This window comes from Myotis daubentonii, chromosome 12 (assembly GCF_963259705.1).
Source record: "Myotis daubentonii chromosome 12, mMyoDau2.1, whole genome shotgun sequence".
Classification (NCBI taxonomy): domain Eukaryota; kingdom Metazoa; phylum Chordata; class Mammalia; order Chiroptera; family Vespertilionidae; genus Myotis; species Myotis daubentonii.
The window spans coordinates 24338459-24360338 of record NC_081851.1 but is presented as its reverse complement, the minus strand read 5'-3'; the positions used below and the strand labels follow the sequence as shown (position 1 = coordinate 24360338).

The 21880-nt window shown below is 50.6% G+C and overlaps 1 protein-coding gene and 1 pseudogene across 1 annotated transcript; one reads left to right on the top strand and one right to left on the bottom strand.

Annotated features, from left to right (window-relative positions):
* Positions 1 to 6641: 6641 nt before the first annotated feature.
* LOC132213781 (nascent polypeptide-associated complex subunit alpha-like) lies at positions 6642 to 7276 on the top strand (annotated as a pseudogene).
* An 8650-nt stretch (positions 7277 to 15926) lies between these two features.
* IL37 (interleukin 37) lies at positions 15927 to 21488 on the bottom strand. The gene is made up of 5 exons (XM_059660711.1): positions 21363 to 21488; positions 20143 to 20205; positions 17164 to 17283; positions 16699 to 16838; positions 15927 to 16443 (listed from the first exon to the last, which is right to left on the bottom strand). Exons 1-5 carry the CDS (start codon positions 21442 to 21444, stop codon positions 16198 to 16200), a joined length of 651 nt encoding a protein of 216 aa, XP_059516694.1. The 5' UTR covers positions 21445 to 21488; the 3' UTR covers positions 15927 to 16197.
* Positions 21489 to 21880: the final 392 nt, after the last annotated feature.

The window sequence follows — 21880 nt, the reverse complement described above, 5'->3', positions numbered from 1 at the left end:
CTTCACAATTGGCCTAAAAGAGGAGGACTATTGGGAAAAAAGGAAAACCATTTTAATTCAAATATTCCAGGTTAGACAACTGATGGTGTCCTTGACAACATTATTTTTGAGACCATGAGCAGAACCTGAGTTTTCATGTAGAAAAAGAAAAATGTTCACCCGTTCTCTTTGCTCTGATTTTGCATTTCCAAAAACAAAAGTTTCTCCTAAATGTGGCCACTGAGTGTTTTTCTTATTCTTTGAATGTGATCAGTGTTAGTTCTATAACAGCTTTTAGAATCTTCTCTTTGCTCTCACCTCTGCCAAAGCAACCACTGTTCTGATTTCTATCATCCTAGGTTAGCTTTGCCTATTCTTGAACTTCTTGTATAAATGAAATCATACAATATGAACCCTTAGTGTCTGGCATAAGGTTTCTGACATTCATCTAGTTCAGTGATGGCGAATCTTTTGAGCTCGGTGTGTCAACATTTTGAAAAACCCTAACTTAACTCTGGTGCGTGTCACATATAGAAAATTTTGATATTTGCAACCATAGTAAAACAAAGATTTATATTTTTGATATTTATTTTATATGTTTAAATGCCATTTAACAAAGAAAAATCAACCAAAAAAATGAGTTCGCGTGTCATAGGTTTGCCATCACTGATCTAGTTGAATGTGTACCAGTTGATCTTCTTTTATTGCTGAGCAGTATTTCTTTGTATGAATATACCACCACTGGTTAATGGAAATTTGGGTTCTTTCCATCTTAGAGATGTAGGAATTTTATTTGAGAGTTTGAACGTTTTTATTCAAGTCATTTTGTTCAATTCATTGTTAAGTTACTCAAGTGAGGACAATCCAAAGTAAATATCAACCAAATCAGTAACAAAAACACATTTTTATGTATTTCTTTGTTTCTGAAGAAGCACATAAGTTGTCTCAAGCATGATTAATCTGAGTTTTTATAAGCAAAACTCCACTGGGAAGTCCAGAGGAGCACATTCCAAGTGTGGTTAATCATCAGTGCTCCGTAGGGTCCTTAGTCAAAATTTTTTTTAACCCTCACTCAAGGATATTTTTCCATTGATTTTCAGAGAGTGGAGGAGGAGAAGAGAGAGAGAGAGAGAGAGAGCAAGAGAATGAAACATGGGTATAAGAGAGTCACATTGATTGGTTGCCTCCCACACGCACGCTGACCCAGCTGGGCATCTAGCCTGCAACTGAGGTACATGCCCTTGATCAGGAATCAAACCCATGACCTTTTGATCTGAGGGCTGACACTCTAACCACAGAACCAAACCCGCTAGGACCTTAGTCAAATATTGGTTCTTTCTCTTTTCAATCCTCACCTGAAGGTATGTTTTCCTTGATTTGAGAGAGAGAGAGAGGGGGGGGGGAGCATTGATGTGAGAGAGAAACGTTGATCTTTTGCTTCCCATAGGCACCCTGACTGGGGATTAAGCCAGCAACCTAGGTGTGTGTCCTCACTGGGACCAAATAATGATTTTTTTTTTCCACAGAGAAGAAGAGAGAGGAGAGAGAGAGAGAGAGAAAGAAAGACATTAATGATGAGAGAGAATCATTGATTGCCTGCCTCCTGCATGCCCCCTACCAGAGATCCAGCCCCCTGCCACCTGGGCATTTACCCTGACTGGGAATTGAACTATGACCTCCTGGCTCATGGGATGACACTGAGCCACACCGGCTGGACCAAATATTGATTCTTAAGCCCTTACCTAAACCTAGTAAGTTAGAATTTCAAAGGGAATGGGTGTAGAGGAATCCCAAACACGTGGAACTCATGCAACTCAAATGCAAAGCATTTGATACAGCAAATGTGTGCAAACCCAGGCAGTCACCTGAAAACAAGGGTGTTGCTACTCAGGGGCCTTCCATGACTCCATTTGCTGTGCCATATTATGGATTTCTTAAGTGTGATGGAAGCCAGGGGTCCATGAGGCTCTCTGGTTGCACAGCTATAAGATTGTTATGTCGTGCCCTAGCTGGCTTGACTCAGTGGACAGAGCATTGGCCTGTGGACTGAAGGGTCCTGGGTTCCATTCCAGTACAGGGCACATGCCTGGGTTGTGGGCTCGATCCCCAGCAGGGGGTGTTCAGGAGGCAGTCAATCAATGATTCTCTCTCATCATTGATGTTTCTAACTCGCTTTCCCCTCTCCCTTCCTCTCTGAAATCAATAAAAACATATTTTTAAAAAAGATTGTTATGTCTTTATTTTTATTGCACTCTACATGTTATCAGAACCTCTTCTGGACAGTCAGGATGACCACCTTATCCTGGAGCCACATGACACCAGGACTCACATTCGAGCTTTTGCTTGAACGCACGTCGGTGCTGAGTGACAATCCACAGTGTCACGCTGGCTGCATGAACAAAGTGCTCCCGGTGGAGAAAGGAGGCGGGGACATCGGGTCAGCACACGCCTGAGGCAGGATGGAGATGCTGCCGCTCTCAGAATCTAATCATGTCACAAGCAGATGTGTTCTGGATCCCAATTGTCAGCTGTAACAATTGACAATATATCAATGTAAATGGGCAGATGTACCAAACTGCCCCACTTATTATCAGCGAGTATACATCGCAGTAAATGCCCAGTATTAATTCTTCTACTTCATACTCCAGAACAAAGTGGCTTAGTAACTGTTAATGTTGATTTGTATAAAACTAAAATGCTAAAATTATACTTAACTGAGGAAGAAAATTTCAAATAATGGAGAGATTTTGCATTAAATCGGTGCTTACTGACTGCTTACTTTGTGCCTTCCTTGTAGAGTGTCCTATCTGATTATCCAGAAGTAAGAAAAAATAAAAAATATAAGTTACCTGTGCTGCTGTGAAGACCTTATTTAAGCAAACAGGATGTTCTGCAGGTGTAGTATCAGAGTGAAAATAAGAAATCTATTCTCTACAGAACCAGATCTGAGCTACAGTTCCCTACAATTATAGCCACAATCAGTTACTCAGTTTCATCAGAAATGTCACCTGAAGCCTGGCGGGTGGGAGAGCAAGGCTCTGTTCTCAAAAGAGGGCTCCTCACCCACAGTTTTTAAAGGGGGAGGGGGCGTGTGGATGGAGAAGACTAGAGGGAAACAAGGCTGTGAGACGGCACAGAACGTGGTCACAGAGCAGTGAGTGCCCTCTTGGACGCTCACTGTCCCACACACCTGTCTCCAGGGACACTCTGTCACCACAGACACCTTGTCACCACCCGTGGGCCATCCTCCCCCAGCCCTGCCCAGTCCCAGCGCGCCCACTGCGATTCCTCACTCTGTCACTCTGGCTGGTCTCGGGCTCCTCCTTGCCTTCCATTTCACTTTATATCTGTCTCAGTGTTGTTACTGTACAAACACATGAAGCTGATAGTTAGCAGTATGTTTACACATTAGAATTAGGACAAAAATCATTTATTATCCAGAATTATTTTTCTTTAAAGGTTTCTCAACCTTAAAAAGATACGTTGCACACGTGGAGGTGTACTGGCAGCATAAAGAATAAGGGAAATGTCATCCAAATAGGAAAACAGCCCACAAGGCAAAACCAAAAGGAAGGTCGGCTCCAGCTGGTCGCGCCCTCTTGACCTTGGGTGAGTCACAAGCTCTGAAGCTGCTTCACCGCCTGCCCCAGGAGAACACCCTGCTGTCTGTAGGCCCCGTGTCTCAGCTTCCTGAGACCCACAGCTTCTGCTCCTGGGGAGAGCCTGACCGCACCCCTCACTCCTGCTCTCCTCCTCTGAGGGCGGCAGCCACACCTGTCTTCTCCCTTCCCTCACACTCACCAGCATTCCCGCGCCATTCTCTGGCTGATGACCAGTAAGAACCTACATATTTTCTGGATTGAATTGGATTGGTTTGAATTAAGTTGCATTGAATTAAACTGATTTGAATTAAATTGCAGTCATTACATTAAACTGAAGTGTATAGAACTGGAGTTTAAGAAACAAGGTTTTTACAACAGGCAGTTATAAAGAGAGCACTGCCCTCGCTCGTTTGGCTCAGCAGATAGAGTATCAGCCTGTGGACTGAAGGATCCCAGGTTCGATTCTGGTCAATGGTACAAACCTTGGGTGCAGGCTCAATCCCCGGCTCCAGGCGGGGCGTGTGTGGGAGACAACCAAACGATGTGCTTCTCTCACATTCATGTTTCTCTCTCTCTGTATGTCTCCCCCTCCCTTCCACTCTCTCTAAAAATCATGGGAAAATATCCTCGGGTGAGGATTAACAACAACAAAAACAAGAGCACCAACAAGAGATCTTGAGAATTTACCTAGCAAAGATTGAAATTTCGGAAAACACAATAGAAGGATAGTTTAGCAGACAGGACCAGACCCAAAACACTTAAAATGTAGTTATAACCTGAAAAATTGAACTGAGAAATTCTTCCAGAATGTATCATCAACAAACAACAGAAAACAACTTGACGTGGGGTGGTGAACACACAATACAGTGTATAGATGACTTGTTGTGGAATTGTGCACCTGAAACCTATATCATTTTGTTAACCAGTGTCACCCCCAATAAATTCAATAAAAAGGAAAAAACAATAAATGATAGAGAGTGTGGAACGTTAGATGAGATACTGAAGTGAGACCTAAAAGTTCCAATGGCTGGTGAATAGGCACCCCAAGGGGAGAGAAAGGCAGGAGGAAGGCAAGAACATGCTGGAAGGAAGAATGGCTGAGACATCTCAATATCAAGAAAGCCAAGTCACCCTGGCCGGTTTGGCTTAGTGGATAGAGTGTCGGCCTGCAGACTGAAGGGTCCAGGGTTCGATTCCGGCCAAGGGCACATGCCTGGGTTGCAGGATCAATCCCCAGTGGGGGGCGTGCAAGAGGCAGCCAATCAATGATTCTCTCATCATTGATGTTTCTATCTCTCTCTCCCTGTTTCTTCCTTTCTGAAATCAATAAAGAAATATGTTTAAAAAAAGAAAAGAAAGAAAAAGAAAGCCAAGTGGCCTCACTGTGAGGGACGGAGCCCACTGCACGATCTAACTCACACAGCGCAAGGAATGAAGATGCTTAAGAACAGGCGAATAGTTTTTTATTGATTCTAAAATTAGATTTTCTACCAAATAAATTTCCTATAAAAGAGGGGTGTTTTTTTCCACATCACTTTTCTTAGCCACTGACCTTCAGTTGCAATGTGAGCTGCCCTCCAGTGTCCTCACAAGACAGATGCCGTTCTGGATTCTGGAGTCCCAAATAAGTGGGGATCCCTTTGCCTTGCTCAAGAGACTCTGGAAACTTGCGTGGGAAAATGGTGACAGTTGCGAAAAAGATGGGATGGGAGGTATTGTCAGTCTCCTTTAGGATTCAGGAAAAGACCTGTGTCTTCCAGGTGGGGCTGGAAGAGACCCTAAGAGTGAAATTCCTGCTACCCCAGGCCTACCAAATGGCTAACCATCATATCCATCCATCCATCCATCCATCCTTTTTTTTCATTCACAGCATGTGCCAGTCACTGCCCTAGGAAATGGAGCAAACACAAGAGTTAAGCAGAGGGCATACCTTGCCCTGAGATTTTCACACCATGGTTAAAGCAGCTGGAGGTGGAAATCTCCAATCCCAAGCTGTCCCTCTGATCCTTGGAGAGGTCGGTTGCTTGGCAAGTTTTGCCTAATGTGATGTGGGGTCTGCTTTCCTCTGCCGTCCACCCGTTTGGTCCTGTTGGGACACCCTGAAGCCTGGCAGACCTCGCCAGTAGCCCTTCTGCTTCACCCTTTCTGCTTTTGTTACCCTGGTCCCAGACAGGCTTCTCCCTGGTGACCCTTCCCAGGCAGGTGTGACATTGTCCTACCCCCTCTGTAAAGCCACACTGTGAGGGAACTGCCACAGGGTGACCACCCACCCACCAGAGCCACACTGTCACTCCGTGAGCCATACTATCACTCTGTGAGCCGCACTGTCACTCCATGGAACTGTCACGGAGTCTGACCCTGAAGAATCCACACCAGCTGACTCAAGTCAGGGACCTCCCTAAACAGAGATCCACTCACTGCAGTTTAAATGGCAAAGAATAAGGATATATTACAATTATGAGACGCTAGAAGATCATTTAACCCAGGCCCTCCAGAGAGAAAGGTCTGGGATTTACACACCCAAACTGGCAGCGCTCAGGGACCCAGCAGCCCAGCGTTTCTTTGCAGTCAAGCTGTGGGCTCTGGTGAGGGCAAGTGGCCTAAGAAGAAACCATCCGTCCCAGGGTGCACGTGTGCTGAGGCCCAGCCTCAGCCGTGCTTGGGTCGAGGCTGGGTCTGGAGCTGCCCCAGTGAATGGCCCTGGCCCAGGGGGATGTGGACAGCACTGGGTGTTGAGGACCATGCACAGAGATGGCAGAGGATGCCGGGGTGTCCAGAAGAACCAGGTCTGAGTGCAGGTGTCCCAACCCCCCAACATCACCTGCACTAAGGGACAATCCAAAGACAGGGGCTCTTCGGATGACTATCATCGAGGGGTTGTCTCAGTACTTGTGGGAGCAGCAATAAGAGTGTGAGCTTCAGAGACATTCCCAAGACCTTCTCGGGACACTGGTTTCTCGGGTCCTCCTCTTGGATGGGGACCAGGAAGCCTGGCCCCACAGGAGGCCCTAGACAGGACACCTGAGCCACGTCCTGGGAAAAACTTCCAGGCAGGCTTGCTCTCTTTCTGCCGTCATCTTGGTTCCGCGTTCCCTACACAAAATGCCTGGTGAAGCCACAGAGACCATCCCTGCTACCGAGCAGGAGTTGCCACAGCCCAGGCTGAGACGGGGTCTGGAACAGAATCTGACAGTGATGAATCAGTACCAGAGCTCGAGGAACAAGATTCCACACAGGCAACCACACAAGCCCGGCTGGCGGTGGCAGCTGAAATCGATGAAGAACCAGTCAGCAAAGCAAAACAGAACCCAGATGAAAAGAAGGCATCCAAGGCTGTGTCCAAGCTGGATCTTCAACAGGTTACCGGGGTTACTATGGTCACTATACGGAAATCTAGACTATCCTCTTTGCCATCATAAAACCAGAGGTCTGCAAAAGTCCAGCCTCAGATACCTACGTAGTTTTGGGGGAAGCCAAGATCGAGGCTTTACCTCAGCAAGCACAGCTAGCAGCTGCTGACAAATTCAAAGTTCAAGGTGACGCTGCCTCAAACATTCAAGAAAACACACAGACTCCAACTGTACAAGAGGAGAGTGAAGAGGAAGAGGCTGATGAAACAGGTGCGGAAGTTAAGGACACAGAATTGGCCATGTCACAAGCAAATGTGTCAAGAGCCGAGGCAGTCCAAGCCCTGAAGAGCAATAGTAATCTATATACTAGTATAGAAAAGCCTAACTGACTGTTACGATGGGACGACCAGAACGACTGGTTGCTATGATGTACTCTGATCACCAGGGGGAAGACGTTCAATGCAGAAGCTTCCTCCAGACTGCAGGCCCCGATCACTAATGGGGCCTGTCAGCCAACCTCCCAGTCCTCTCCCCGGGCCAACAGGCCCTGATCACCTGATCAGGGCCAGGCCCCTGGGCTGGGACAGGGAACGGGGGTTGGGTGGCAGTGGACATGGCCCCTTTCCCAGGGTTGCCGAGGGCTGGCTCCCTCTTCAGGGCTGGTGGCCAACCCCCCGGGTCCCTTCCCCCATCCCTCCACCCAGCCAGCATGGCTCAATTGGTCCACCGCTTGCCCACCATGGTAGCGGTTAGCCCCTTCCCCCAGCTGGCAAGTCCCAATTGCCTGATTGGGGCTGGGAACCAGTCTGGGATGGGGAACCAGGGTGGTGGCAGTAGACATGGGCAGCAAGGGAAGGAGGAGGCGGGGAGGGGGGGGAGGTGGAAACCTGACTGGCCCTGATTCCAGCCAGGCCTAAGGACCCCACCCACACATAAATTTTGTGTACCAAGCCTCTAGTCTCTCTCTCTCTCTCTCTCTCTCTCTCTCTCTCTCTATATATATATATATATATATATATATATATATATATATATATATATATATACTAGAGGCCCGGTGCATGAAATTCCTGCATGGAGGCGGGGGGTGGTCTCTCAGCCCAGCCTGCACCCTATCGCAATCTAGGACTGCTAGCTCCTAACTGCTCACCTGCCTGCCTGCCTGATTGCCGCTAACCGCCTCTGCCTCAGCCCCCGCCACATGGCTTTGTCTGGAAAGGTGTCCGGAATGATGTCCGGAAGGTTGTTCAGCTATCTGGGCTAATTAGCATATTACACTTTTATTATTATAGATATATGAAAGCCTAAGCAACTGTTAAAACCAAAAGACCGGAACGACCAGAACAAGCAGAATGACCGGTCAACCAGTCACTATTATGCGCACTGACCCCCTGGTGGTCAGTGTGCCCTCATAGTGGGAGCACAACTCAGCTAACTGGCCCATCCTGGTGGCCCACCAGCCCAGCAGCAGCCACTCACTCCCTCAGTAGTCCTGCAGGTCCAATCTCCTGAATACAAGCCAGGAACCGATGGACCAGCGCCACCGGCATGATCCCAATAGCGCCTTCAGCCTTCTGGACGTGGGCCTCAGGCACCGTGGCCACTTCCCCTCCCTAGACACTCCCCAAGGAAGAAACAATATAAAAGTGCCCACCAGGTGGCTCCCGACAACCGTCAGCAGGATGGATCCAGATCCTGGGCCAGCAAGGGCGTCCCACTGCCCACCTAGAGGGCCAATTGCATCCTGGCCAACCACCCTGCCTGCCCCCACCACCCCACACATGCATGAATTCATGTACCGGGCCTCTAGTGATAATGTAAATGCTATTATGGAATTAACAATGTAACCATCTAAAAAAGGAGGACCCTTCTTTTGTGTGTTTCAAAAGCATTACTGCAGCTTGGTTTAAAATTTATACTATTTCTATCATTAATAAAGTTATGGCTTTTCGTGGGGAAAACAAGCAAACAAAACAAAAACTTCCAGGCAGCCTCAGGGATGGGAGAGCAGGCCAATAACAGCATCTCCTTAGAAGTCTGAAGGGCAGGCGTGACTTTTGACCAAAATCACCCACAGCCCTGTGTCTCCTCACAGCATCCTCACCCCCCGCCCCCCTCCCCATTGGCATCTGCTTTTGCCTGGGAGCAGAGGGCCCTGAGAAGCAGCCAGGTCTGCACAGGACCACAGGATGTGATGCAGAGCCAGGCTGGCAGGCCAACTCCTCCACTGACCCCAAAGCACAGGAAAGAGGGAGGGCTCCAGGTCAGGCCTGCCCAGCTCTCCCCCGGCAAGGAAGTGCCTCTCCTGCATGTCCTGTGGCTGAGTCACAGCTCGGCAGCCCCCAGGAGCCGTGACGGGCTCTGACAGAGCCTGAGTCATGTATCTGATGGGCACCAGGAGGCTCCAGCTTCCTTGGGGTGTGACGACCGTAGGTGGAAAAGAAAGCCAGTTCCTCCTGCGGGAAGGTCCCATGAGGCTCCGATGAAGAAATCTCACCTGCGCTCCCTGAGAGGTGAGCCCCAAGCCGATCCCCAGGAGGAAGTAGGGTTGGTGACAGATGCTGGGTTTCTCAGACAGAGAAGCCTCCCCCGGCATAGCCTCCTGCCTGTCCGTCTGGGGCTGGGACTGGAATTGCAGGCTCTGATGAAGGAGTCCATCTCCGGGGCCCACTGTAGAGAGCCCCTCAGAAAAGCCCCTGAGCTGATCTGAATCCAGTGGCGTCTGGCAGAGCCATGCCCTGGAAACATGCCTTGCCAGAGGCAGGTGTGTTGTCAGCCTGACCTTTAGCTCAAGTGCCAGGGGGTGGGTTTCATTATCTAAGTTCAGCCAGGCACCAGGAACAGACGCAATTATCTGGGCACAGCCAGAGTGACAATTACAAAGAAGCCACAAGATTGAAGAATTCCAGTTTGATCTTTAACCAAGATTTCATGTAATTTCCTTTATCTTAAGCTTTAGTAAAACTTCCTGGTATCATATTGTATAAAATAAACACGCTCCACCGGCTCTGGGTCACTGTCTCTCCATCAGAGGGCCAGCTGTCCCACCCGGCCCCAGCTTTTCCCCTCTGTGTCTGCCTCTTTCTTTCATTTTCTCAATCCCCAGCCGCCCCTACTCAGGATTCATAGATGGCCCTCTAGCCACGCTGAACATGGTAAAAGAGAGAATACTTATATCCCACAAAGGGGGTCCTGTGATTACAAAATTGACTGAGTGCTTCAGGCCACCCATCCACTCCAGCGCTGCCACCCTGAATGGAGGGTCAGGCTGAAAGCCCCTACCTACACTCTTTCAACCCCTCAGAGATGCAATGCCCTCTCCTTGGAGCCACAGGCAGTGAGAACCACATTCCTAACCGAGGGAGGCCTGGCCCCTGGTGCCCTCAGAATACAGTGGACTCCAAAACTGACTAAGTTCTAAAAGAGGTCGGCAATGATTTCTCCAAAAACTGAGCGGCCCCAACTTACCTCCCACCCTCTGCCCTACTAATGCAGAACCTTTGTAGGTTCGCAATAAATGGTAACAGTTTATTTTTCTATCATGTTTGTTACCATCCCCACCACTACCACCACCACCAAACATCTACTATCCCATCTGCTGAGGTCAAGCATAACAATTTCCTGAGGCCCACGTCAACCTGACGAAAGTGAATGTCAAGAGGCAGACCAGAAGGCAGACCTACAGCTCCACACACACCTGTCTAGCTGGGAGACGAGTGCTGAGAATGAGACAGCAGCTCCGAGGTTAGCCCCTCTATGAACCCCTCTTCCCAGCTCCGAAAAGAGCCTCCTTGCTCAGCCCCTCATACTTTGCACCCCATCTCCTCTTTGATCCCGGCAGGACAGGGCCCCTTCCTGTTGAGTCCCCAATCCCATCACTTTTGGCTTCCAGCTTCTCTGTTCCCCTAAGAGACAGTAGGATCATGAACTCAGACACATTCTGTTCAAAGCCAAGCTCAGCCCGAGTCCCCTCTGCCCGGCTGACCAGCCTCTCCAGCATGCATCTGTCAACGTATCCCTTTCTTGGGATGCTCCCACAAGACAGCATGTCTAAGGCCCCACATTCCTTCTGTCTGTTTCGATCAGGATCCAGTCTGGAGAGCAGAAGCCCAGAAGGAATTGCCAACCAAGAGAACTGAGCACAAGGACTTAGTTGCACGCATGTGAGAAGGCTGAGGAGTAAAGCCGTGTTGTTGATGAATTCTGGATAGTAACAACTGCAGCAAGGAAACCGAGGGAACAAAAGAGCCAGGAGCTCAAAGGAGGGACCTCATAGGACTGATGTCCAGACTGCAGGAGGGATCCCCGGCCATACTGATGCTTGGACAGTCTGAAAATAGAGTGGTGGGTGCATGAACCACAGAGGCAGAGAGGAAGGGCCAGCCCAGGAGGCTCTCAGAGGGCCCATGGGGCACAGCCCAGAGAGCTGTGTCTTCATTGATTCAAGAGCTTTTGGGGATAGCTTGAACTTTTTTCATGCTCAGATGAAGGTTGCAGAAATCTGTGCATTATGGGATTGTGCATCCTCATTGCCTCAGTCCTTGTCCCACTTGATCCTGACCTTGCCCTAGCTTCCTGACATTCAGAGAATGCAGTCTTCCCAGATTCCCCGGCAGTCAGCATTCATTCAGAAGTCCCCAGTTTAAATGTTAGTGTGAATAAATGCCAGAGGAATTAGAGGGAAGGGGGTGATGGTGATTAGAGGGAAGAACTGAAACATTAGGATGGATAATTGAAGAGCAGAGAGCCCATCTACTGAAGAAATGGACCATAACTTTGGTCTTGGGGTAGAAGGGATACCCTAGCTGTGTTTGAGAAGGCTTTCAATGTTTATGCTGGTTATAAACAGGAAGGAACATGAATCACCAAGCTTGCTAGATTCTTTCTATTAATGCTTTATTATGTTGTAGAACAAAGGGAAATTGTGTACATCATTAAGTGTGGCTTGAATTGACTACAAGTACGTACTCATTAAGCCAAAGATCCTAGACATGGGGATAATTTTTAAGAGATCACTGAATCCAGATTCTAATTTTCAGGCTCTCCAATATTATCTCACCCATGCTTGCTTGGTCACGTGCACTGCTAGCTTGCTCACTTCACCTGTCCATGATCTCATTGAGTTGAGGGACCATCCGTGGGAACCAGGTGAGGTGGGAGAGGGTGACCATTCATCAGTGGAATCTCCAGAATCTGTCATGGAGGCTCAGTCTCTATAATAACTTACTCATGTAACCAAGCTGACAGTTACAACTAATAAAGTAGAAGGAATTGTGTAGCAGGAGAAGTTATCTGGCACCCAGAGTTAACAACTACACAGAATCAAATTTATAGTAGAACTGGGTTTAGAATCTACAACTCCCAACCCCCAATCTGGTCATGGGGCTCACCAGTTCCCCTGGGACTTCTGAGAGGACCAATGCCACTGCAGTTCAGGCCTTACCCTGGGCCACCTGCAAGCAGGGCTGTGGGTCTGGCCTGAGCATGGCAACCAGTACCCACCACTGTTCAACCAAGGGGGCAATGTGATGTGTGCTGTGAACCACAGAGAAGAGCATGGGCCCTTTGAACTCTGGATGTTTGGGGGAAATCCTAGCTGCCTGTGCAGGGCAACCATTACCAGTGGGGGTGGGGGAATGTAGTTGCACCAAACCTCTGCCCACTCCCAGGCATCCCAAGCCCATCGCATATGCCTTGCTTCCCTGGGGGCTGTACCATCGCATCTTCCTGAAGCCAGTCTCGCCATGAAACCCAGATTGTAGGGTGTGAGCCAATGTGCTATTTAACCTCCCCTCCCTCATGTAAAAATGAAGGACAAATTAACAAAAATGACCCATAAATTACTCAACAAAATGACAGAAGCATTAAACGCATTAAGACAAAAGAACCAAACTCTATAGGACCAACATAGGATTTAAATTTCCCTAAATTTAAAACAGCTTTTGACCAAATTGGACACATGTGCAACCAAAAAAACAAAAATAGCTAAAGCCTTAATTGTTCAGCTCCTGGTACAAAATTTAAGGAAGGGTTGTAGGTTTAATGCCTAAAGTTTAAAATTCCTGGACAAAGAGCCAAATGACAGACAACTTTTAGCCTTCAGTCAATGAGCTACATCACTCAAAATACACATGCCGTGAATGAGAAAGTGAGGAACTGAACATCATCAGCCATTGTAGAACTTTGGGCAAAATTCATCATGGAATGAAGTTAAAAACTAAGGTACTTGGGAGAAAATAATTGCAATACATCTAGCAAGCTAACAATTACTAGCCAAAGTTTTAAAGTTGTTTCACCTCATCAATAAGGAAAATGCAAGTAATTCTATAGAAAAATGAGGAGTAGATGTAAAAAGCATTCCACCAAGAAGAAAAATATAAATATCCAGTAAATAGAAGTAATTACAGTTACCTGTACTAGTAATTAGCAAAATTCAAATCAAAGCAATCATGAGATTCAGTTTCTGGCCATCAGGAGGCACAAATTAAAAAGGTGGTAGGCAATGTTGTGAGAAAACAGTCATAGTGTGGGTGAGAAAACAGTTTCACAAGAGCTATTAAAAACCTAAACGTGTCCCTACCCAGTTTGGCTCAGTGGATAGACCGTCCGCCTGAGGACTGAAGTGTCCTGGGTTTGATTCTGGTCAAGGGCACATGCCCAGGTTGTGGGCTTGATCCCTAATAGGGACCGTGCAAGAGGCAGCCAATCAATGATTCCCTCTCATCACTGATATTTCTCCCTCTCTATCCCTCTCCCTTCCTCTCTGAAATCAATAAAAATATATTTAAAAAAGAACCTACCTGTTAAGTAACTTTCCACTTCAAAAGCTGGGAAAATCCAATTCAAAGTGGATAAAACGTAACAGTGTTTAGATCACATCACTGGAAGTCCAGAAGTGGTAGAGGATCAGGGTTGCTGATCTAATAGTTACGCGATGTCAGCAGGGATCATTTACTTCGTGCAAGAAAGAGATGCCTCTTCCACATAAAGCCTTCCATGCCTGTCTGAGCCAACTTGGGCAGCACGCTGTCAGTCAAGCTCTAGCAAGAAACATGACATGCAAACTTGGCAATTCAAGGTAAGTGTAATACAGGAGTCATTTACAAAGACGTGGGCTAAGTATAAGGAAGCCCCAAGGCAGGGTGCAGAACCCAGGCTAGTGACAGTAGGATACGCCCCTTAGCACCAGGAGGCCTGAGGGGACACGACGAGGGTGGTTACCAGATCAGAGAGAGCTCTGTGGAGAGGACCACTAGATAGGAGACGGGGTCTTCATCAGGAAAAGTAGTCATCCTGGGGTGACCCCACAGGAAAATCACCGGGGATCAAAACCCCAACTTACTCCCACCCCCCATCCAGTGTCTTGCCTGTGGATCTCGAAGGGTTATTGGAAGACACCAAGCAAAGTCTAAGCCAGTAGTTCTCAACCTTCCTAATACAGTTCCTCATGTTGTGGTGACCCCCAACCATAAAATTATTTTCGTTGCTACTTCATAACTGTAATTTTGCTACTGTTATGAATCGTCACGTAAATATCTGATATGCAGGATGTATTTTCAGGGGTCGCAACTCTAAGCCTTTCCTCCTCAGGTTCTCCCTCCACGAGTAAGAGATGTCCCCTACGCCAAGCGAGGGCATCAGCTTTATATTCATTCACCTACTGAAGGACAGCTCGATGGCTTCCAGGTTTGGGCCATGATTAATAAAACTACGATAAAGATTCACTTGCATATTTTTGTGTGGAGTGCCATTGCTGTATCATGTGCCAAGACTGTGTTTCGCTTTGTTAAAAACAAATTGCCAGACTGTCTCCAACGTGGCTATAACGTGTTGCATCCCCACCAATAGTTCCCGTTGTTCCACATCCTCACCTGTATTTGGTACTGTCAGTATTCTGGATTTGGGCCATTCTGATAGGTACATAGTGGTATCCCCTTGCTGTTTCACTTGTGTTTTCCTGATGACTAGGATGTGGAGCATCTTTTCACAGGCATATCTCCTTCAGTGAAGTGTCTTGTTCAATTTTTTTTTTGCCCAGTTTTGGGTGGTTTGTTCTCATATGAATGAGTTTTAAGAGATCTACACTAACCTAACTCTCCCCTTTCTCTGATCTCCCGCGGCCTGAGCACAACTAGAATACAGGACAAGAGACCTTGGAAACTGGCCACAGGCTCAGTCTCACAGGTGTAGGGCTGGTAGAGACAGGGCACCCCACCTGAGGCCCGGGGGCACACATCACCTGGATTCCTGCTGGCTCGTAACTGTCCACCCTGCTCCAGGCGGTTCACCTTCCTCTCCTTCACGCCACTCCCCTGAGTACAGCCGTCCACACTGTCTACCCGAAAGCTCTGTAGTGAGACCCCAAGACCTGTTATGAGCTGATGCTGCTCACCTCCTTGCTCACTCCTTGCTCACCTTAGGTTCACAGATGAAAGTGTTTGGCTCATCGCAAACCCCTTAAAGAACCTCCTCATGGGTCCTGCTGCAGAGAGGGCCCAGCTGCCAGGGCATCCGGAGACCTTGAATCACCTTTACTACCTGACCTGGGGGAGCTGCGCAGCCGTCAGCGCTGCCTTCTGTGACCAGCAGAGGGCGCCATGACACCGAGAGACATTGAGTGAGTGTGAGTGACCACCTCAGGAGCCCACACCTGGGGCTGCAGAGCTGAGAGCTCTGTGTTCCCAGAGCGGACCGCTTTCATAACCAGGGAATCGTGCTTTTTAAACTTTTTTTCTACAGCGCACGCTTTGAAATACATTTACCTTCCAGTTCAGTGCACATGTACATGTATATTTATTACCCACTTCTAATATTAACCTGCCTAAATCTAATGACTAAAGGTATTTCATAGTGAAGTAAATGCAAAAAATAGTTTGACAAAATCAAATTTAGCTGATTCATTAAAGTAAATTTTGGGGCTTAGTACCTTCAGCAAATTAGTTTTTAATAGTTTGTTTTTATATGACTGACACATTTATTTTGTAAAATACTCAGATCTTTATTGACTACATGAAAATATTTAGCAGTAAATGCATGGAATGCATATTAGTACATTTTTTTCACCACATGCTTAATTTTTGTGGGTTTTCAGTGCAACTTACTTGGAAATGACTTTAAAATGCAGATGACAAAAATTATGAAGATCTGACTGTGTGAAGCAGTAAAAGCCTACCATCTCCTTAAAATGAAGCATTTAATTTTCCGGTATTATGTCTTTATTTTCTGAGCAGCCAAACGCAAAACTAGAAAGCCATCAGATTTGTGTCCTACTCGCTGACCTCACTGGGGCTCGTGTGAGCGTTGCTGACTGGCACAAATGTAAAGTCGATGAGCTCCTCTCTGCCAGGCTTGTCTGTCATTCTGACATGTTCATTCGCATGGCAGGTGCTGATGAACCAGCCCTGGTGGGCCGCCGACTCCAGTGTGTTCCAGCGCCTGCTCTCCTTCCTGTAGAAGGTGAAGCCCTTCAAATCTTTTTCGGCTGAGTGAGACAGCTGGGAGATGTCCTTCTTCTGTGAGGTAGAAGGGAGTGGTCAGCAGCACAGCCTCCGCCCAGGGAAACCTCAGCGTGGGCTCTTGGAGCTCAGAGCCAAGGAGGGCCAGCAGCTCTCTAGCCGGCTTTCCCGAGGTGGGGGGGGGGGGCAGGGGGGGTCCTGTGGCCCCGGCCCAGGCGAGAGGCATAGTGGGGAGTGAGGGGCACTGCCGGCCTGGCCTTCCCCTTTGGGGTGGCTGAGAGGACAGGACGCTGGGTGGGAATGAGCGCTCACCTTCAGCTGGAGGGCCGGCCGGCCTTTCTTCTTGTCCATCTCACAGTAAAGACACAGCTTTCCTCCTGAGACGGCCAGGAAAACGGGGTTTCCCTTGTTACCCTCTGAGCTCAGGGTAGAGGCTAAGACATGGAAGGTCTCTGGGAAAAGAGTCACAAAAAGCAGGGTGGTCCTCAGAGCAGGCATGAGCCTTCTGTCTGTGGGGCCACAGGCTCCTTCACTCGGGTGCAAGCCTCCTCCTCCCCCACAGACCAGAGAGACTCCCCTCAGATCTTGTGCCCTCAGACCCTCCACTCCACACTGCATTCCCAGCAGTCCCGGGGCTGCTCCACCCACTGCCTGCCCCCGGGAGCTGGAGGTGGCCTACAGCCTGAGCTGAGCCCCAGTTGGAAGGACTTGGGGGACAGAAAACAAGAGAGAGAGAGAGAGAGAGAGAGAGAGAGAGAGAGAGAGAGAGAGAGTCACCTGGGCGTATGGAGGTTTTTTTATGAACTGCTATGAGGGTCCCATAGTTCAGCACCAATACTTTGTGGTCCCGGTCGTAAAAGCTGAATTTCTGTGGTTCTGGGTTCTTCACTCTTGGGTCTAGATGAATATACCAGATGTCAACACTTCACATTGAAAAGGAAAACTCAATCCTTCTTAGGCCACAGGAGGGTCCCAGCCCCGCCCTCCTCCTGCCTGTGGGCTCGGACATCAGCCCACTGAAGACCTCCCCACCCCAGGCTCCCTGCCTTTCTCCAGACCAGCGATTCAGCACATGTGTGAGCACGTGAGTTCCCAATTTTGACACGTGGGTTCAGCCCCAAGCTCTGTGACTTTCTGCTCTAGCACATCGCAGACGTCACTATTCTCTCCAAACCTCATGTCCTCGTGTGCAGAATGGGGGTAAGAACAGCACCTACCTCCCAGGGGTGTTGGCAGGATTAAAATGCTTCCTCAGTGAACGACACTTACCAGGTGTCTGAGCTGTTCATCATTACTATGCTCATCATTATTCTTCTTCACCCCTCTGCTGCACCCAGCAGTGCCTGGGGGAAACCCATTCCGGCACTGGCCAGACCAATGGAGGGGCAGTGGAGGGTGCGAGGTGGAGGCAGGAAGCACAGGAGGCCGCATCCTGAGACCAGCTGGCCCTGCAGGCCCCTCAGAAAGTGGCAGGCCTTGAGCCTGGCCTTCGAAGAACCTCCCTGAAAGGGCTGGACCAGACGCAGCCAGGGCAGGGCTCCTGAGAGAGGGTTCAGGCCAGCCCTGCCCACAGACGCCCTCCCCACTGGGCCTCTGACTGCGCAGGCGGCAGGCGGCCGGCCCTCTGCAGGGCTCAGGCACTTGATGGGTGGAGGCGGGAGCCCACAGTGGGCCAATGGGTGGTGGTTGTGAAATGTCAGACATGGGAATACAGTAACCACTGCACCGAGTGATGCTACCGTGTAACGATGTGACGGTAATTACACCCAGAGATGAACTCGGAGGCTCACTCTCCTCCCATCAGTAAGACTGTCTGTCTCCTCCCGCCCTGGGAACAGGGGCCCTTCTGTGACACTGGCGCTCTGCCGCCTCCTCCCTGGAGCACTGCTCAGCCCCTCTGCATGGAGGCTCCCCCCTGGGCGGTCACAGTCCTCTGCAGGCACACCTGTGGCACAGGGCTGGTGTCCCTGTCTCGTCTCCCTACAGCACTGGAAGGTCCTGCGTGCAGGTACCTGTCTGACCTGGCACAGTCCTAGTGCCCCAAGGGTGCTTATGACGGGATAGGTGGCCTGGGCCAGACCCTAAGTAACTGCAATGACATGGGGTCACATGAGTTCCGGGGGTCACGTGAGGTCTGAGGTCACAGCCCGGCTTACCCTAGAATCTCCCAGGAGCTTTCTGGGCCCAGCCCAGACAGTCTGAGTTCATGGGACTGATGCAGGTTGATTCAGAATCATGAAACCAGATAAACTCTACACCTTCCAACTTCTCAAACATTAACCTCACCTACAACTCTGCCTTCCCATCAGCCCCGGGGCTGGCACTGCTGCTGGCCTGAGCGCCACCTGGCTGCACGTTGGACCACCGGGTGGGTGATGTTTAAAGATCATGGGTGCCTGGGCCTCACACCCTGAGATTCTGATTCAATTGGTCCAGAGTGACACCCAGACAAGCTATGTAAGTTGCATTTCTAGCACTAACATCGTGCTTTTTAACTCTGAAATATAGGGTAACCCCAACAAATGCATGCACACACTTTGAATAATAATAAAGGCAGTGATAGATTTCATTTTCAAAATGAACTATCCCCTGCTAAAGTGTGCGTACATTTTGGGGGGCACCCTGTATTTCCTAAATCTGTCCTCTTACCTCTGTTCCCTCCTGTCACAGCCTGACTAGGGCCCCCATCTCCGCTCAGGCCTGTGCATGTCCTCTCTCGCACCTTTCCTGACCCCAATCCATCCTGCGATGTCCTTCCAGAGACCTCGGTCCAGCACCACGTTCCAGAGGCTGGTGTCTTCCCTGCCGTGCACCAGTCACCTGATGGCTGCGAAAACTCCTGAGCCTCAGACCCCGAGTTTCTAATGCGAGAGTCTACGTGGAGCCAGAGACTCCTCATTCCCCAGATTTCCAGGAGGAGCTGCTGCTGCTGGTCCAGGGACCACACACTGAGCACCTCTGCCCCCGGGTGGGCGGGGGCACCAGACGGCACAGTGCGGAGCAGGAGCAGGAGCAGACGCCTCCACCCACCGGGCCAACCCAACCAAACCCTGGGGCAGCAGCAGTGTGGCTCCCAGGGGCGCGAGGCCGTCCTGGCACCTCGTCTCCTGTGGGGCTCACGGCCCTTTCCCCAGGAGGAATCGAGGCTCGGTGTGCACCCGTGGCCTGCGGTGGAGCTGGGACTTGGGCCACGGGTTCCTGACGTTGCCCTGGGCAGGGGGCGAGGGGGCGGGAGCCTGAAACCTGACTGGGCAGACAGATGTTGTAGTTCCTCCGATCCCAGCATCTGTCGCTTACTCCCTATGCACCTGGGCAGGGAGCCCCCCTCCCCCTCAGTGTCTGCACCTGGAACACGGCGATGCTAGCATTTCTCCTGGGTTATTGTGGGACGGGTTCTAGCTCAGTGTGCCTGGGGCACCCATGGTGTGGGTCCCCCACGCCCCTCCTGCCCGGTTCCTGGTTTTCACAGGTGCTGTGAGGAAGTCACGGTTGCCAGCAATAGGCAGAGGAACCTGGATGGTTCCCAGGCTCAAAGCCTTGTTTCTCCTGAGCCACTCAGAGGTATGTGTGACCTCTCTCTGCAGAAACCAAAGCCCATCTTTCCTGTTGGTCCTGCTAAGAGGTGCTTCTACAAAGGAGAAGCGTCAGCCCCACCCCAGCACCCGTAGGTGTCCCCCATCTCTGTTTCTCCCCCTCCCCTGAAAGGGCCCTGAGGTACCGCCCCCACCCCACCCTGTCCAGGCCCCGGGGCCGTACCTGCCGTGGCCAAGCTGAGGGAGGGGGGGCTCAGGCCGGGCTCCAGGGCGCCTTGAGCTGGGTCTGGAATGAGAGACAGTGAGGTTGGGTGTTTCAGGGACCAGGAGCACCAGGACCCATTTAATGCCTTACTTGTTTGTGTGTGTTTTCAGAAGCACTAAGAAGAGAGGCAGTGGTGACATTAAAAATAACTTTTCTGGTCGAAAATTCTGGGGAACAGAGGTGAACTGGAGCTGAGTGCAGAGCCCGCCATCGCACATGCACAGCTCAGGGCAGAGCACCCCTCACCTGCGACTGTGGGGGCCCAAGTCTGAGGCCCGCCCGGGGGGAACCAGACGCAGGGCTCACGGGCTGCGGGAGAAGAGCTGGTCTGTGCTCTGCGAGCAGGACCTGCCAGCCCGGCTCTGCCACCGCTGGGCCACCGCTGCGGCCTCACGCCGCCCAGAGCTGCGTGTCCCCACGTGCCCCCACGTGTCCCCGGCTCAGACAGCCCGGGCTTCCGGGAAGCAGAGGGCACTGACGGCAGAGGCAGGGCCAGGACACGGCTCAGTGTCCCCGGTACAAGTTCCCGGGCCCAGGCCTGCCCAGGAGCCACCCGCAGCCCTGCTCCAGGAGCGGGCGGGTCCCCACCTCCCTGTGGTTACCCTTAGTGGACCCACAGTTGTCAGACCAACGTCCTGATTTTAGCTTCAAACTGTGACGGCCACGTGTGAGTCCACAGCTCAGGACGTGGGCTCTGGCGTGTCCCAGGCCCTTCCCCTCACACCCGCGCAATGGACAGCCACGTGGGTCAGCGTTTTGCTTTCAATGTCCCCCTTGAGCCAGTGCCCAGTGCTTCCTCCCGGGAGTGCTCAGAAGCGCTGGGTCACTGCCCAGCTAGAAGCAGAGACCCCACGCAGGCCCCGCCTCGGCTGGGCTGGGCAGGGGCACGAGGTGCGAGTGGAGGGTTCAAAACCATCCGATGGTGAGTCAGGACATCACGCCCCAGCCGCTGGTAAAGTTGACCCATTTATCTACCACCGGCTGCCCCTGTCGCCTGCGACCAAGCTTCATCTCCCCTTGAGGATTTGTGTCCTAGAATTCACCTACCAGGGAGATTCCCAAAGCTCCGTCCCATGCAGGGTCCCGGAGGCAGGGGCCTGTGCAGGCTCCTCTGGAGGGGGAGGGGGGCGGGGGGGGGCGGGGGAGGGGGGCGGGGAGACTCTTCACAAGCACCTCACCTTCTGTGCTGCCCTGGGCTCCGGCCCCTTCCCCATCCGCAGAGTCCACCTGCACTCCTGCGCTCTGCTCCGGAAAGGACATCGTCAGGTGATGGAATGACGCCCGGAGCCTGGGATGAAGGGCAGGACCTGAGGGAACAGGAAGGACACTGTCACGGCCCCGTCTGGCCAGGACACCTTGCCGATGCCCTGGGTGTGCCGCCGGCCGCCGGCCGCCCTCTCTGCCCCGAACTGTTGGCTGCGTCAGGGGTCAGGGCGGCCGGGCCGGCCGACCGTGCTCTTCCCTCCAGCGCTCCTTCGCTTTCTGCCCCTACAAAGTGACGCTTTCCAACCTGTGGGTCACAGTACTGTTTTTATGGATCTTGGCAACATTTTATAAAAATGACATAGAAAGTTCAAACTGCACTGCTCTAATCCCAGGGCTGGCAAGCTATAGCCCACAGGCCAAGCCATCCCACTCCTGCTTGTGTTTTTAATTTTTTTTTAATTTTTTATTGATTTTTTACAGAGAGGAAGGG